This window comes from Tympanuchus pallidicinctus, unplaced genomic scaffold (genome assembly GCF_026119805.1).
Source record: "Tympanuchus pallidicinctus isolate F22 unplaced genomic scaffold, pur_lepc_1.0 scaffold20, whole genome shotgun sequence".
NCBI classification, from domain to species: Eukaryota; Metazoa; Chordata; class Aves; order Galliformes; family Phasianidae; genus Tympanuchus; species Tympanuchus pallidicinctus.
Window position 1 is genome coordinate 8,553,933 of NW_026294722.1, and position 16,770 is coordinate 8,570,702.

The 16,770-nt window shown below is 45.1% G+C and overlaps 1 protein-coding gene and 1 long non-coding RNA gene across 3 annotated transcripts; one reads left to right on the forward strand and one right to left on the reverse strand.

The window, feature by feature from the left end:
* Positions 1 to 254: 254 nt before the first annotated feature.
* Positions 255 to 7,893, reverse strand: SERINC3 (serine incorporator 3). The gene is made up of 10 exons (XM_052684030.1): positions 7,765 to 7,893; positions 7,181 to 7,342; positions 6,568 to 6,761; positions 5,752 to 5,831; positions 4,958 to 5,095; positions 3,976 to 4,145; positions 3,186 to 3,276; positions 2,617 to 2,794; positions 1,961 to 2,188; positions 255 to 1,177 (listed from the first exon to the last, which is right to left on the reverse strand). The coding sequence occupies exons 1-10, from the start codon at positions 7,801 to 7,803 to the stop codon at positions 1,039 to 1,041; spliced, it is 1,419 nt and encodes a 472-aa protein (XP_052539990.1). The 5' UTR covers positions 7,804 to 7,893; the 3' UTR covers positions 255 to 1,038.
* A 47-nt stretch (positions 7,894 to 7,940) lies between these two features.
* On the forward strand, positions 7,941 to 15,361 carry LOC128081111 (uncharacterized). 2 transcript variants are annotated; one of them, XR_008207003.1, is made up of 4 exons: positions 7,941 to 8,257; positions 8,904 to 8,981; positions 9,696 to 9,770; positions 14,471 to 15,361. It is a non-coding gene; the product is annotated as an uncharacterized LOC128081111 (long non-coding RNA). The 2 variants fall into 2 exon arrangements; XR_008207002.1 differs by lacking the exon at positions 14,471 to 15,361 and adding an exon at positions 11,590 to 12,059 and having other exon boundaries at positions 7,943 to 8,257.
* The last annotated feature ends 1,409 nt before the right edge of the window (positions 15,362 to 16,770 follow it).

The following is a 16,770-nucleotide window of genomic DNA, read 5'->3' on the forward strand; positions in this document are numbered from 1 at the left end:
CAGAACTAAATTTTTGCTTGAATGATAACTGAGCAATTTCAAGGAACAGGATGTGACGTTCAGGAAAGTTGCAGGGAAGATGCAGGCTGTTTCAAAAGAAATACATTGTGATTTACTGCTTACATGGAGAAAGTGTCCAGTCACATCCCCATGGTGACTGCAGCAGCCAATTAACATTTTAATCATGTAAATAACACTTTGCCTTAGAGAATAACTGCCTCAATCCTTAACACTTCTCAACAGAGCTGGGCAAGTTCCAGTAGTTAGTCCATTTTATTCAAACGAGTTTACAGTGCAAATACCATAGTGCCAATAATAATCATTTCATAGACACTTTTAAAAGCATATTAGAGAAGTGAAAATTAATTAGAAGCTCTGTTTTTCCACCATATAAGCTGGTCTTACACTTACTGCTTAATATTTGGCAAACATACTACCAAAGAAGTTACCATAGAAATTGCCTCTTAGAAGGGGCAAGCTTGTGCTTAAAGGAATTAGAGTTAACAGCTTTCCAGCCTGAAAGGTTGGTTGTTTTGGTGGGGAATGAGGGGTTTCTGCCACACCATAGGAAGGTAAGTATCATTTGAAAAAGCTGCTTTAGATAAACGTGTGTAGTGGAATGTAGAAATTAAACGGTGTGGCTCACACTTCAAGGAAGAAGCGTTAGCAGCAGTGCACTATTGTGAACATAGTTTGTTCTTTAAAATATATTACTTCATATTTAGATAAATTGTATTTTGTTTAATACTAAGGTTGGGGCTACTGGACATAAGTTTTCTTTTGTGCCTTGACAGCACAGCAGTAGTGAGCTTCATAAATGCAGTAATAAGATAACTATGACTTAAGGTTAACATAGAGGGGTAACTGAGAATTTTGATCCTGCAACAAGCATTGTGCAATACTTAACTGTGCATCCACCCACATGTTAATATTGACATAAGAAGACAGTATTTGCCTTAATAACTAAAGCAATACATGAACATTTTGGCTTTAAGCAAAGAATTCCCCACTCCCGTAGGCCCAGACAGATGCAGCTATTTAACTGAAGTTCCTGTTAGTAAGGACAAGGGGAGCCACCAGGGTCCAAAGGTAGAGAAGGAGGCAAACCCAGCTGGAGGTTATCTTCACCCACACGGCTGGCCACTTACTTGTCATTGTTTTAAAATCCGCATCAGGGCTGAAAAGCAAAGAAATAAGCGATGAGATTTAGAAGATGCTTTCCTCTATTCCTTCTACTTCTCAAATCAAGTTGAAATTCAGAGGACTCCTGGACACTCCAGTACCAGGGCCTTTGTGCCAGACTGGTGGGACAACCAGCAGTTTCCCCATGGCTCCTCGGGCCTTTTGCTCTCTATTCCACTTCCAAACAAGATCAACCTGCACACGTTAATGTGCTGTTCTTAAAAGAAGTCTTCCAGAGAGCTGCGCAATAGACTCCTGCTAGCTGCTGCTCCACAAGCATATTTGTTAATTTACACACTGTTGCAGTTGTGGGAAAAGCTATTGTAAGCTGCAAAAGCTGAGGGGATGTGCAAGCATTCCCAGCAGATCTGGGAAACACCTCTTTAAGCAGCGTGTCCCTGCACAGCTTTCCCAGGCTGGCAGAGCCAGTAGGTTTGGCTTATAGCTGGTCTGAGACAGGCATCCCAGGAGACCCCTTTTCTTATATGCAGATTATTTTATATGGATCCTTCCTGCTGCCTGCACTGCAGCTTGGTAAGCACACTTAACACCTTTGCAGAAGAGGCACCCCTCTAGGAGTGCAGTGATTTTTTGTCTTTACGCAGGTATTTTTACATCCTTAATTCAGCAACTCAAAAATGACAAGCCACAACTAATGCAACTGGCGTAGGGACAGCAGCTTCAACAGCCTGTCAGGAGTAGCCTGAGCAGGAGCTCCCCATCCTCCTAGAAATGCTGGCACTGGCACGCAGCTTATCAATTTCAGTCTTGCTCTTACCTGTACCAGTTTGTGAGCGTCATCATGATGTACAGAGAGGCAAGAAAGAGCATGAAGTGAAAGAAGGCATAGTTGTACTGAACACCATCTTTTTCATTATCCACGACACGGCGCACTTCTCCCTCCTCTGCAGCCCCGCTGCCTGTTCCCCCAGCCTCCTCCAGAATGGCACTGTCACTTGCAGACAGGGTCAGTTTGTTCACTTGGCTGTTACTTGAAGAGCGAATACTGCAGTGTGACCCAAAGAAAAACATGGTCAACAACTCCCTTTTCAAGTAGCTACGTTTGCTCATGAAACAAGAAGAGGATCACAGTGAAAGTCAGAACTAGCAAATGACATTGGTGAAGTCCATCTGAAAACCACAAAGATGCTCCTTACATCTGAGCTTTTGTTAACAAAAAAACAAAAAAAACCCACAACAAAACACAACCATACAGCAGTTCTAGCCCAGGCCTTGCATACATTTTGCTGTGTTACTGGAGTTGGGCTAACAAAGCTTATGGTCAGCCACAAAACAGAATGCAGTTTTACTAGTTGTATTTGGCCTGAGACCACAGCATATGAACAAAAGCAGGTATTTTTGCTGGGCCACTGTCAAATGAGAAAGACAGACAAACCCCAATTGTTTACTATTTGATAGCAGTGCAGATCCTACCTGGAATACAGGAGGCAGAAGACAAATATGACCAATCCAACAATACTCTGGGCATCCCACCACTGCAGGGACTTGGGTGGAGCTGGAGTAGCAGGTATGACAGTGGTGTTTGCTGGAGCAATTGTAGGTGTAGCTATCTGAGTAATGATGTTCAGCAGACTTGGGTTACAGTTCCGTTCTGAAAGGAATTTTGAGGCAAATTAAGACTAGATGAGCTTCAACAGCTTCAGTGAAGGCAGAAGGTTATAAGTCACCACCATCCCCTTTAACTGCTCATCTCTGATTCCCCTTAGGTAACATCAGCACGCGATGTTTTCTCCTTCTTGTGAGTTAAGCAATGCATTGTTATTTAAATAAATCAGCATGTCCAATTTATTTCCTTTCTCTTCACAAAAACACCAGTTTAGTTCCAGAAAGAGATAAGCTGACATTTTCATAGGTAAGGTAGCTTTACTTTTTCATTAGATTTTATCTAGGCAGAAGATCAGCAGTCCTCATGCAGTGACCTGCACTGAGTCACACCAATGATTTCACACCCATATGTTACTCAGAACAAATCCATTGCTTACCAGGCTCGTTGGACATGGCTGACCAAGTGAGATACATGGTGTAAAAGGTAATAATAGAGGACTGGAGGAGGCCAGATCGAGGGTGATATTCCTGTTGAAAGACAAGCCAACGTGAAAAGGGCAGCTGCCACTGTAGGTAAATGAATGCCTATGAATTTCAGTTTTCAGAAATGCATTGGGCTTCATACTGTTTAAAAAACAGGAGTAATAAAACTTACAATAGTATAATTCACACAGCAAGCAACTCAAACACAGCAGGACTAAAGAAACCGAACCCAGATCTTCTGTGCTCAAGACTCAGCTACAGATTTTTCCTGAGTTAACCCCAACTTGCTTAACAGTTTTGTGGATATGAATCTAGTATGCAATTTGGAGCTGCCAGTTCAGAATCAAGTAACATGAAAGCTTCCTACTGATATTAAACTCTCACACGATTATGAAGCTGGAGCATTACAGTAATAAATTCCATTCTTATGTTACTTTTTCCATTATGGGCTCTTTGTTCTGCCAGAACCTTCACCACCAGAGCCATGCCAGCAGTGACACCCACGGAAACCTCAAAACAATGTTAGCAAAAAAAAAAACCAAAAAAAGCCTATCTTCAGGAAATGCATCACTACAGAATGCATCTGTCTCAGAGCTTTTCTTTTTTTTAATCTTTATTCCTTAAATATCCCCAGCTAGCATTGTTATGGCAGCCAAGCATTACAATTCTGCCTGGCTGCCTTGGTATGACACCCTTCTTACTTTCTTGCATTGCATACCAGAATAAAATAAAGAAAAACAGTACCTGAACTTTTGGAAGGATGGAAACAATAGATACAGCAATGCACAGGATCATATTGAAGCTTATGAAGAATTTGTTCTCAGTGCAATCCTCAGGTGTTGTATAGAAAACATAAAAGAGCACAACGAAAACCACTGACAAGCCATAGAACAAGCTTGTACAGGACAGCAGAGCTGAAGGGGGAAAAATAACTATTAGAATAAGGACATAAAGCTTTAACAGAGCAACTAGGGCGATTTAAAGGTTAACAACCAGTGTAAAGGGACCATTCCCCTTCCTCACTTCCAAACCTGATCAAGAAAGCTAGACTAGCAGAAGGCACTTTTATTAAACGTGGCCAGATGCCTGCTTTGGTTCTCTGGGCAGTGTGGCTCAGAGAAAAGCCAATGCTTTCATCAGGGGAACAAGATCTGTTTTCCAGATGCAATTCAGCTGGTCACAAGCCAGAGCACCCAAAAGGACAGCACTTTCTGCACACTTTCCATGGGCTGAAGGCCACTGTTTACATTTTCATTCTTGTGTATTTTTGAGATGAAGCTAGAAAATGCTTTTACAGCATTGACATCTATGAACAAAGAACCACAACTATTAGCATTAATTTCAGTAGAGAAGTTAGCAACATGCCAAGGCACACTGCTGTACTGCAGCCACTATCACTGACATAACTGGCCTTCTGAGTCAACAAGGTGATAAAACAAAGTTAGAACTGAAGAGAACCAGGCTGCTCGCTCTGCACTCACACTGCAGACTGGACAAGTTAAGCACTGTTTATTATGGCTGTCAGAGCTGCTAGTCACAAGCCTAGAATATTTTGCATTTTATTTAATGAGAAAAAGGCCACTCTGGTTATTAGTTCCAAATGTTTACAGTAGTGACTCATGAAGGCTGTACAGTATCATACTGGGATACGTTTGCAAGGTAGTTCGTGATATTCTGCAGACTTCTGGCCAGCCAAAACAAATCCCCGCCAGTTTAAGATTCCTACCTGCATACCAACACTTAGAATTTCCCTCCTCCATCCTCCCAACCCAGCTCTCATTCCAGGAGTGAGCAAAGTCCACAAGAAACACCAACTGGATCAGAATGAAGCAGAAGGCTCCACAAACACCAATAGCAAACCAGGCTAGAAAAAAGGAGTAACAAAACAAGCTTCATTGTCATTATTTACATGCTAAGCCAGGAAAAGTGATAAAAGCTACTTCTACTCCAGACAATTAACAAAAAACCCCAAAACTATATACTAACTGTTATTCACAGTTCAGAAGCACGCAAGGAGATTGCTATTTCATGCATGACTCCAGTAGCTGATGAGCATGGAAACGTTTAGCCCAAGGCGTTGAATGAATTTAAGATCTAACACGAGACCTGTTTGTGTACACTGTAAAGCCACATTTATCTGAGGCTCAGCAACCCTCTTGAGGTTCCCATAACGTGGCCAGACAGTAAAAATATCCTGCAGAGATTATTCAGAGACTCTGGGGCATTATTTTGCATTAATCACAGTCAGCATTCTGAGATGCCTCCTATCAGAACCGCATCAGAAGTCTCTCCCAGAAGCTGACATAACAGAGTATTGAATTAGTGATACATAGCACCTATGCACTTGGAAGAGATTGTTTCTTACCATTAATTCAGTTGATCACCATAACATTATTAAGAAGTAGGATAGAATCTGTGTTTTCTACAAGGTAACTTCCACTATCACAACTAGAGCCCAGGAAGTCTGTGACAAAGTTTGGGTTTACTAAACAGAATTTTATGATTTTGATTTCACTGTACCTCTTGTGAAAGGCCCTTCAGGAATGTAAAATGCTCCGACCATGATGCCCACAATGGCAGCTATTTTGAAGAACCAGAACCTTTAGAAGAAGAAAGTTGAAAGCATGGGTATTACTCTGCATACGACATTCAAGTTTTACAAGATCTGCAAGCAGCCCACTGTGCACAGATGAATGCCTAAGAAATAAAGCAAGAAATTCTGTGTAGTGGGATTAGAAGTTCACTAAATTGGGAAAAAAAAGGGTAAAGGCAGCCGTTGCACCTAGGGCAACAGGAATGGCTGGGAGCCCTCAGGCCAGCCAGAAGTCTGCATAGCAGCTCCTGCTCCAAGCAAATAGACATGAGTCAGCAGCACATCCTCAATGGGAGGAAGGCTAACTCTGTACCATTAAATTTGGAGAAGGGAAAAGCAAGATCTAATTATTGCGTTCAACAGTCTAAAGAATGGTGTTAAGGCTTTGCACTGCATGCAGACTGATTGAGTCAGACTGGCCCAGAGAACGACCCAACAAATGCCAGACAGCACAAGGAAGGGGATACATAATAAACAGCATCCAGCATCTCTGCTGAAGCACAGAGAAGATGATCACCTCCTTTTCGTGTTAGCAGTGATGTTTAGCTTCCCATTACACTGATTAAGTTACACAAACAGGAAGCCTTTTAAAAGACTTAAGTATTACTCTTAATTCAGTTCCAAGGAAACTTCAAACCACTAACATATACTGAAACAATTTCTTTGTTGAGCACAATGGCAAAATTGAGAAGAGAAGTAGAGGAAAGAAGTGGGAAGACCAGATGGCCAGCTTACAGACATACCCATTGTGCACTGCAGCTCTTGGATCATTACTTGTTTTCACAGCTATCATGAGCAGAGAGAAGACAAAGAAAAACACCGCCATGGCAAAGCTGATTCGGTAGACAGCTCTGTATCCAACAAACACATCACAGCTGACAAAGCCATTCAGATGTGGGATCCGAGTGTGAAGCCCCTCATCACAAAATCCAGGTACCTGAGGAAATGAGCAAAGACAAATTTAGCTGTGAACTCACTTCTGTATTTGCAATCACATTCTTTAAGCATTCTAACAACTATGGTTCCCAGTCAGCTCTCCTCTAGAAAATCTGTTAACAAAAAACCTTCTGCTCAGCCAGCCTGCACAGACCTTATGGCCATTTTTCTTTCTCTCCAGGTCACCACTGCAAGCATTCAAAACATTCAGAAAGATTAAGGTGGAAAGCTACAGATGTTGGCAGTAATGTCTGAGAAGCGTCAGGCCTGGTTGAGTTTCAGTTTCATAAATCAAGGGACTCTCCCAGATCATCTGGGTGCTGTGCCTCCTTTGTGCTCCACTCCAAGTAAAACCAATCAACAGCCATTTGCACAAGCTCCAGATACGCAACAGTAAACAAGAGATTTTCTCCTCCATACCTTTTTCAGCTGTTCCTCCATCCCTGGTGCCAGCATAATGCAGGCAACAGCCGTGCTAAGGAGGAGGAGAAGGGCATAGATGAGGCGCGTCACGGTGGAGTTCTTGCTGTTGGGACAGCATCGGCACAGCAGGCAGGAGGCACCGCCGCACAGACAGGGAATCTGAAGAAACACAAAGCTCTCTCTGAAGCTGAAAGCGCTGCCTGTGGGCTGAGGTCAGCTGCGCAACCACAAGCGGACGGGAACAGCCCAGCTGCGGGCTCGGAGCTGCTCTCAGTCAGCGCCACTCGCAATTGGGTCACGCTCGGTCCGCAGTTCTGAGCGACCCCGTGTTTGGCACGGCCCCACACGACACGACCCGGGCTCCCTCTGCCCCACAGCCCTGCGGTTCGCTACCTCCCGGCATCCGCTCCACCCCAGGGAGCAAAATCCTGACCGCGGTCCCTGACAAGGCCGGACCTCCACCCACCAAACCCGCCCCGCAAATCCTCTTCACCTCGAGGCCCCCGCCGCCATAGCGTGTAGGTGAGGGGAGGAAAACCGATCGGAATGAAGCGGGGTTGAGCAGCCCCACCGCCACTCACCCAGCTGGCCAAGGAGCAAACCCCCAGCACCGCCCCCATGGCGCCGCCGCCGCCACCGGGCCCGCCGGCCACTTCCTGCTTCCGCCCTCAACCCCGGGCGTCAGGTGACCGTCCCCTGCTCCCCCGCCTCCGCTCACTGGCTACGCTCTCTATGCCGCCCGCCAATACGAAGGCAGGATGGAACCGCGAACGGAAGGATCGGAACGGAAGCAAGGCGCTGACTGGTTGAAAAGCTTAAGCAGTGAGTGGGTCTGTTAACAAAATAACCAATGAGAGAGACTGATCGCTGTGAGGGCGGTGATTGGCATTTCTCGTAGCCATTCAGTTCCTCTCTCTCCCTGAGGCCCACAGGGGGCGCTCCGGCTCGCCGTGGTTACCATGGCAGCCACCATGGCGGCGGGCCTGCGGCTGTGCCCCCCCTTTGGGCGCTGGGTCTGGGCTGGGTCCTCTGGGAAAAACAGCCTGGCGTGGGAGCAAACCGCATGGCTGAGAGGTGGCTGTGAGGGCGTAACAGCGGGAGGGTGACAAAAGTTGACTCTCAAGCTTAGGAAGGCGCTCAGGAAGTCCTTAATCAGCGTCAGCGTTGCGAAATGGCGGAGGTCGGGGTTGGGAGCAAGCAGCCGGGATGCAGCCGGGCTGCAGGATGTGTGTGATCCCAGCTGCTGCACATCGCTAAGCCTGCTTCCATCTCCGTGACAAAGAGTTAGGATGACAGCTTCATTGCCACCCGAAATGCCAAGGCAGAAAGCAGGCAGTAAAACTGACGCTTGCTTTCCACAGCGGCTCTAAGGCTTGGAGCGTCGTGTTAGCAGAACCATCCTCCTGTCAGCCTCGCTCATGAAAGGGCACAGGCTTCTTTCAGAAAGAGATCACGCCGTAAATCACTGTAATTGTGCTTCCTTCAGATCATACCGAGCCTTTTGGTTAACACATCGTCCCTTCTGGGTGCAGCAGCTGGATGTGTAAGAAGGCTTTTACCACATCCCTGGTATTTCACTGTCTGTGCACATGAATGTATGCATAATAAAGGCCAAAATTCTGTGTTCCCAGCAATCTTGGATAGATCGCTTCATAAGTGCATTACCAGGACAGGGATGAAGCTTGGCTAAATCCTGAGGCTTATACTGTTTTCTTTACAGGAAATACGTGTCCAGCAGAGTTGTTAAGTGCAGTGAGATCTTCCACTGGATTGTGCAAAGAAAAGGCAAAGAGCACAGGTAGAAGGCTTTCTCCTTGGGCTGTCAGCGTAACGTTTCCAAGTGCTCATTTCGCCTCCCCACATAAATACTCCTCTGATTCTGTGTAACATCATCTCAAAGCACACACTTCTAACAGGCGATAAGGATGAAGTCAGCCTGGTTGCTGTCAGCTATGGGAACGAGACGGGACATGGCAGGAGGTTATCCTCATTTTACAAAAATACCCCGCTCTGCTGCATTAATCACTTCTGACAGCAGAATAAACAATAAGAATTAGAATTCCTTACATGTGTTATATCTCATTAATACCTATATATTTGTTGTTTGAAGTACCTAGAATTTTTTTTTTCCTCCAAATTAGGTGGTATTTAAAGCTACTGTGTCAGATAGAATCATTTGAAAATACTTCCCTGCAGTTCTTTGTGCAGCTGAGCTAATAGGAGAATGTCACTCGAGCTTGTGCGTTAGTGCTATTCTTGTTAATCTCAAGGGTCTCCCTTTCATGATAACAAAAATTCCGAACTTTCCCTGGTGCTCCTAGGAGTATTCAAGGGTTCCTGCTCTTCATGGGATGTGTTTTTGCAAGCAACAGATCCAGCTTATAATTAAATGATCCTTTGAATGTTCAGAATCTGTCAGGCAGTGTTTAACTAAGTGAACTGAAATTAGAATGTCTGGGTCAAATCATCTGTATGATTTTAAAAGAGATGTGTGCAATCTGTGTTTTTGCAGTAGTGGTGCTTTGACCTGGATAGAGGCTCAAATGTCTTCCTGCATACTGGACTGCATAAACTTCAGAGTTTTAAGGTATTGGTGTCAGCTTTCTAATAAAACCTACCTAACTTTTGCACTTCTGTGAAGTGTTTAGCTTTAAACAGTGCTTTTAATTGTGCTTTTAACTGTGACTGGATCTTCAGGGCACGAAGGGTTTCAGATTTATTTTTTTTGTGTGGGGAACTGTTTTTGCCGCTCTTTAGTTCAGACTTTGGGTTGAACTATATTCCACAGCACAGACCTTAAACTGCACTTTCGAAGTAGCCATCAAAGTCCCTCATCTCTGAGAAAGTCAGCGTTTAGACAACAGTGCAGCACTGTCATGGCTGAAACCACTTGCAGTTGTCAGTCTTTACTTGGATGGAGTTAATAGTTCTACAAAGTCATTACATTCTAGCAGGGTAGAAAGTCCTCCCAATATTATGAAGTTTATGGAGCTCTGAGACCACTTTCGATGGGGCATGCTCTTATCACACACCACTGATGCAGGTACGCATTCATCACTAACACACAAAGGCCATCAAGTGTTACTTGCTGCAGTTGCCCCTGCAGTGGGAGACCAGCAAATTCAACCCAGTCCACCCTATTGAGCTTTCAAATATGCAGGCTTCTTTTCTCCTCAGTCATTTGCTCACGATTTTATAGTTTTCATCTTCTCTTGACTGAATGCACTGTGACTGCATTAACACCTGCCTCTGCTCTTCTTAGACTATTTTCCTATCATGTCACGGACACATGAGTCATCTTATTTGTGATCCGCCGAGCTGAGTGAGAGCCATAGTAACGCTGTGTGCTTCAAGGCCATTAGTAACGCTGCTAAAACTTGCATAATATCTTCTTCTGTGTCTAAATCCCTAAGAGATTGAGTAACTGTTTTCTTTTTCACCCCAACTGACTATGCGACTGTATGAGTCATTCCCGTTACGATAGAGGAATTGTAATCTCTGTGCCTTTCCAGTTTTCTTTGGCCAGCAATTTATTTTATAGGACACCTCTGTTCAATCTCTCTGTTCCAAACCCCCATATGTCCCCAGAAATATTTTCACTGACTTTGGTTCTTTTCAGATCATGTGCTTTGGTTTGGAAACTGCTGTAAGTTATTGGTAAAACAGATGGAGAAATGTTCATCTTTATCCAGTGATATTACTGAGCTATTTCATTACTTGTGGAAGCATTAGTGAAACTTAAATATATTGAGAAGCATTTAAATGACAGCAACAATAAAAAAAAGAAAGGTTATAGTAATTATTAAACATATATATATGCATGCTGGAGGGAATATTTTGTACAAAAGATCTGCAGCGACAGCTGTGAATGAACCATGAGAAGAACTAGCAACAGATGGCTGGTAAAAAGGAGGACGGAGTGAAAGGTGTCCTTTTGTAATGAATGAACATGATATCCCTGCAAGCAGCACGGGATGTTGCCCTTTGGGGAACAGGATCTTGCACAGAAGGGCCGTTGCAGCTTTGCAAGCCCTCTGGGGCAGCTAGAGCCCTGCTCTGACACTGCTGCTAGCAGCTGTCCCAGGAGGAGCCTTGCAGCAGAGAGCAGCTGCTGGAGCTGGGCTCGTGTCCCATCCCTGCAAGTGACACTGTGTTAGCACAGAGCCAGGTGTCAGCTCCCTGCTCCTAGCAGGGCTGAGCTGGGCTTGGTTTTGCTGGTAGAGCACCTCGAGCTGTGCAGGGCATCAAAGGTCCTGCTTTTAAGTAGCCACTTCAAAAGTGGATGGACACGAAACAAGTTGATCTCCTACTTGAGCACTGTGCACACGGGCTTACCAACATTGCCTGACCTATTGCTTCAAATATTTTTTTTTATTTTTCCTCTCCTGATATATATTTTTCATTAGACCAAGACTTCCCTCTCTCTGTGATCCCATCTCCCACATGAAGCCCACACTGAAGTCCAGCTGGGCAGCCCTATTGGGTCAGCGATCACCGTGGCACAACATCCATTGAAACAGCAGGGGCAGGAAAAGTCAGGAATCACAAAAAACAGCGATGAGCTGTGCAGCTTCAGGAGAGCCACAGGACCATGCGAGGCAGTAAGTGAGAAAGAGGCAAATCCCAGCACCATGCCTGCTCATTTTCCAGGGAGGGAATGCAGAGCCCAAATGAGCGGCTGCTGCTGGGACATTACCTGGGGCACAGCCTCACAGTGTGAGCAGCTGCGCAGCGGGGCTGGGAGGCAGCAGCATGCAGAAGCCTGACCAGGGCTGTCCCAGGTCTGAACTGACTTAACCACCCGAGTGTTGCCTTTAAAGTCGGATGAGTGCCTGACCCAGTCTCTTCTCACAATAAAGAGCAGTGTGGGATCGTGCTGGCCACAGATACTTCTTTTAGCTGGTGTTTGCCTTCCTTCTCCACTGTTTCCCACACCAGTGATTCTGCTTTTCAAGATGAAGTTCTGAAACCGGCGAGATGTTGCTTTATCATCATCTTCCACATCATGTGAATCCTCCCAGAATACCAGCTGACATTTCAGAGGTTGCATTTTTGCATTTGAGCCAGGACGCAGTTAGCACGTAACAGTGGCTTCTTATGTTGGTGTTGTACTTTTAATTTTTTTTTTAAGAAGAGAAAAAAGTTCCTTCCTCTTGAGTCTCCAGCAGAGACCGTTTCTCCTTGGGGAAGGAGTTCACATGATCATATAGATGCGTCAGATAAAATCCCTTCCCACGTTTGATATTTGCTAAGTTGAATGATTGTTATTCCAAGCCAATAGCTGGAATGGCTGTGATTTAACATCCAAAGCTTTTCTTTTTTTTCCTTTGGTTCACAAGCATTAAAGAAATGAAGTGCAAAAATGAAATCCTTCAGCTTGGACTCATTAAGCAAACACCACTCTAGCTACGTAAATATTTCTCCCTGTTTGTTTGTTTAAAGCTGGCCAAGAGTCAGGCTGTGAGTTCCAGAAATACTTTCAAGATAACAGAAACGGGCATCCGAATCTAAAAGGAATCCTGTATTTAGAAATTCTGGAATACTACAAGGGGGTGGCTGTGCTGTTAACGATTTTCTGATTGCTCTGAATCTCCGTGGCTTTGGAAAGTGAGTCATGACATCCTTCTTTATATAAATGTTTTTCCCATCGTAGATGATTTTACAAAATATATACCCTAAGGGGATCTAATAACACAATACCCATCTCTAGTCACGTTGTTGCTTTCAATAGGGCTTTGCTTGAGAGAGGCTAAATCAAGCCATTTCCCACGGGCAGCACTGGGCACGAGCTGTCAAGGCTCAGCACTCATGGAGCCCACGTGCACTCGGTGCAGAAGCAGCACCCAGCCTAATGCATGGCACAGCAGGAACCGAGTGGTGTACGTTGGTTTATCAAGGCAGCCCTGGCCTCCTGCTGCAGAGCATGCTTGGGAACACCAGGCCTTCACTAGAAGTTCACATCAGTTCCAGCTCACAGGGTGAGTTACTGCAGCATTCAGTGGACATAGAAAGCAAGAGCAAGGCACCTTGCAGGTCTTGGTTTCCACTGGCATTTCAGTGTCAGAATGGTGTTCCTCTGATATAAGTAGTAGCTCAGTTCCAAATTTACTGTTCTTGAGAGGTAATGGGAGAAGATTTTTTTTTTTGTCAGACTCCAATGAATTGCTTAAAATGTTTGGTAATACAACTCTATTTATTACCATGCTTTTAGGGACTCGTGGAAAGTCCTGTGCCTTGACAGCCAGCAATGCAGCTCTCCACAGCTGTTTGTCCAAAGATGTACTTGAGATTGGTTTAATTCTTAACTTCATGCAGCAGCCATCAAAGCGAAACAGAAGTGGATGTGCTGCTGTCAGTGTGGATGTGGAGTTCTCTGTGGTTGTGGTGATCTCTGCTCATTATCTGCAGGGACTGAAATTTGGTTTCTTTTTTATGCTTAGGAGCCAGAGAAAGCTAAGATATTGCTTAACTGAAGAGCCATTGTTTACTGTTAATAAAATTGACACATTCCTTATGGCACAGACATGCTATCTTGGCACCAGTAACAGGAGGAATTATTCTGCCTGGCTTACAGTCTTTATCGTAAAAAGACAGTAATTAGCCAGCTTGGAACTAAATGAACCCAACTGAAAAAGCTGATTGATGAGGAATGACTCCTGACTGCTTCCTAAACACATGTGGTTTGGATGCCATCACTGACAGCGCTGATGCCAGCACCAGGTCGTGGCTCCTGCTGGGCAGTACCCAAAGCTAGGAGTGTTCAATGGCTTGATCTCTGGTGGAGTCCCAGCTTGAAGGAGTGATGAACAAACAGTGATAAGCACACTGTAAACCCTGCCAAAGTGACCCATTTACATGACAAAGTTGGTATGTTGCAAATTATGATAAATCTAGAGCATGCAAGCCACTTCACTTTAATTCTTGGGGTAAAGATTGTGCAGTGGCTTACTTCCGATTAGGAATTACTTTGCATGAGGTTCCTCCATACAGCGTGGCTATCAGTCAGTGTGTGATAACTCCCTTTATAGCCCCCATACACCAAATTCTCTACATATGCATGTCTTTGGGCCAGGCTGTCATCGTGCAGCCAAGCTGTCATTCCCAGGGCCAGAAAGATCACATACAGCTTCCTGCAGCTTTTCCATATCAAGTTCATGAAGTCTCTAATCTTGTATTTTAAATTTATCTAGTAAACCGCAAATTGTTGGTTCTGTTGTTTTGTTGTTATTTTGTCCCTTTCTGCAAGTGAAGCATGGGATCTGTTATTCCATTCACCTTTTTTCTCAGCACTGCACAATTTTTCATTAGCCAGTGATGGAACAGTTTGCAAACTTGCTTGTGGCCTTCTGCATCCAGATCAGGAGCAGTGCGTGCAGAGCTGCTGCACAGCTGAGGATGAACTTCCCATGGTGATGAAGAGGCACAAAGGAATGTTTCTGAGTGCCCAGCTGCCTGCATTCTTGTTCAGCTCATTCCTTAAAGACTGCTGAGATGTGGTTGTATTAGTAATGATATGTTACAGTGCCTTGAGACCTGGATAAACAACTAATGAGGCATCTTAGTCAAAATAAAAAAGATTTTCCCTCCTGGTTCCTCTGTTTGAACACTCATTTCTGCAGGAAGGCATGCAGTGCCACTGGAAAGCACACACCTCCTGTCCAAACACCACGATGCCTGCAGGTTGCCATAGCAATGAGAAGAGCTGAGGCCATTTGGGGCTGTAATTCTGCAATGCACACAGCAGTGAGGTGCCACATCCCCGTGCTCAGCAAAGTCAGGCTCCAGCAGCCACATGCAGCCTGGGAAGGGTGTTTCACAGACATTGAGCCTGTTGTGCAGGCTGCATCCCTGAATGTGCCTTCACAGCATGGCCAAATAGTTCCCAGATAACACCATGGCTGTCACACCTGTGGACTGCAACATACCTGGCAGTCACAAATGGAGATATGGCTTGAGAAAGCTGGTGTCTATTTAAACATCGTTGCTAGACTATACTTGCAATGGACAGTCTAAATAAAGATACTGAATGCCTTATCAGGCCAAGTTTTACAAAGCAGAAAACCACTACTTGAGAGTTGGCACAAAAGGAAATGATTTAATCCCCAGAAGCGAGTGACAGCTGGGAACTGCATGAAAACAGCAAATGCTGTGCCCAGAAAGCTGTAGTCCTGCATAAAAGTGAAGACTTCACCCCATTGGAAGAAAAAAAAACCAACCAAACAAACAGCCCAACTCTGGGAGAGGGAAAGGATCTGAAACAGATACAGCAAATATACCCAGAGCTGATGGTAAGGAACCAGAAGATGCATTTTCTCCTAAAAGTGCAGCATCCTTGTAAGACTAGAAGAAATACCTGTGCATCATATTTAGTTACAACATTAAGACAGTAACAATGTTTAGAATTTTTCCTCTCTCTCTTCATACCACATGTTTAAAAGATGACATAGCACAGACAGAATATTTTGTTCCCTGTCCAGAACGTGGAGCCCTCTTGGAGCAAATCGCAGGGACGCTGCGCCTGCTGCTCTCAGCCCTGGCGGCCTCCAAAGGAGCTAATCCCACCCTGCCCGAGGGCAGGGGCTGCTCAGGACACCGGAATGGCTTTGCTGAGCTCACCCTGCCAGCTGCACCAGCTGCTGCTCAACAAGAAAGCATCCAGCCCCTGCACCACTTCTCCATTGGACAGAATGCAGGGACCTGCAGCAGCAGGGCAGGAGGCTGAAAGGGGCGATGTGGGTGCACAGGGCAAAGCCTGAGGTCTGCAGCCCTTTGCCTCACAACCGGACCAGCCAGCACCCTGAGCCCTGCAACAAAACCACGTGAAAGCACAAGTAAGGATCAAAACATTTACAGGCCTTCTGCACATCTGAAGCAGGAATCCTCGTCTGGCTGCCTAACACCACAAAATGATGTGATGGTTGGGCACCTTTAGCAAGTCTTGTTCAGAGCTGGCAGAGATGACTTCTCCCCTATTAGCACCCTCCTTTCTCCAGAAGCTAGAAGTGCAGGTGCCAACCCAGCCTGCTGCCTGTGCTCATCCAGCTGTCCCATGCAGCAGGAACAGAGGGACAAAAGGAAGGGACACCTGCTTCCCATGCAGTAACACCTGGGCCAGATACAACGGTTGTTTTCAGCCCTTTTTGTGTACCCACACAAAATGAGCCCTATTTAATACTTGCATGTTTCCCTCTCCTTTCACTGCTATCCACTCCAATCACAAACAAGAAGGCTTTGGCCAGGGGGATGACTTTCTGGTGAAGCATGTGCTGGATGCATGACCTTTGTGGGTTTATACTGAAGAAGGTTCTGGATACTTTTAGACAAACAAATCCCTTAGCAAGCAGGATTGATGCTTGTTTTGTAGTCTGCTACAGCTGCCATGGTTTCTCCTGCTAGTAACAGGTAAAGTGCTTCTTCTATCGAGCATGTGGGGGAGACTGCAATGGGCTGTGGGAACCTCGTGGGTAAAACATGGTATGGTGCTATTACTGCATGGTCTGACTTTGAGACTTACTTGTATTTGTTGCTGCTGCAAAGAGGTTACCAGCCAGTGACTTATTTTGCAAGAGCCTTTGGTTGGAAGGAAT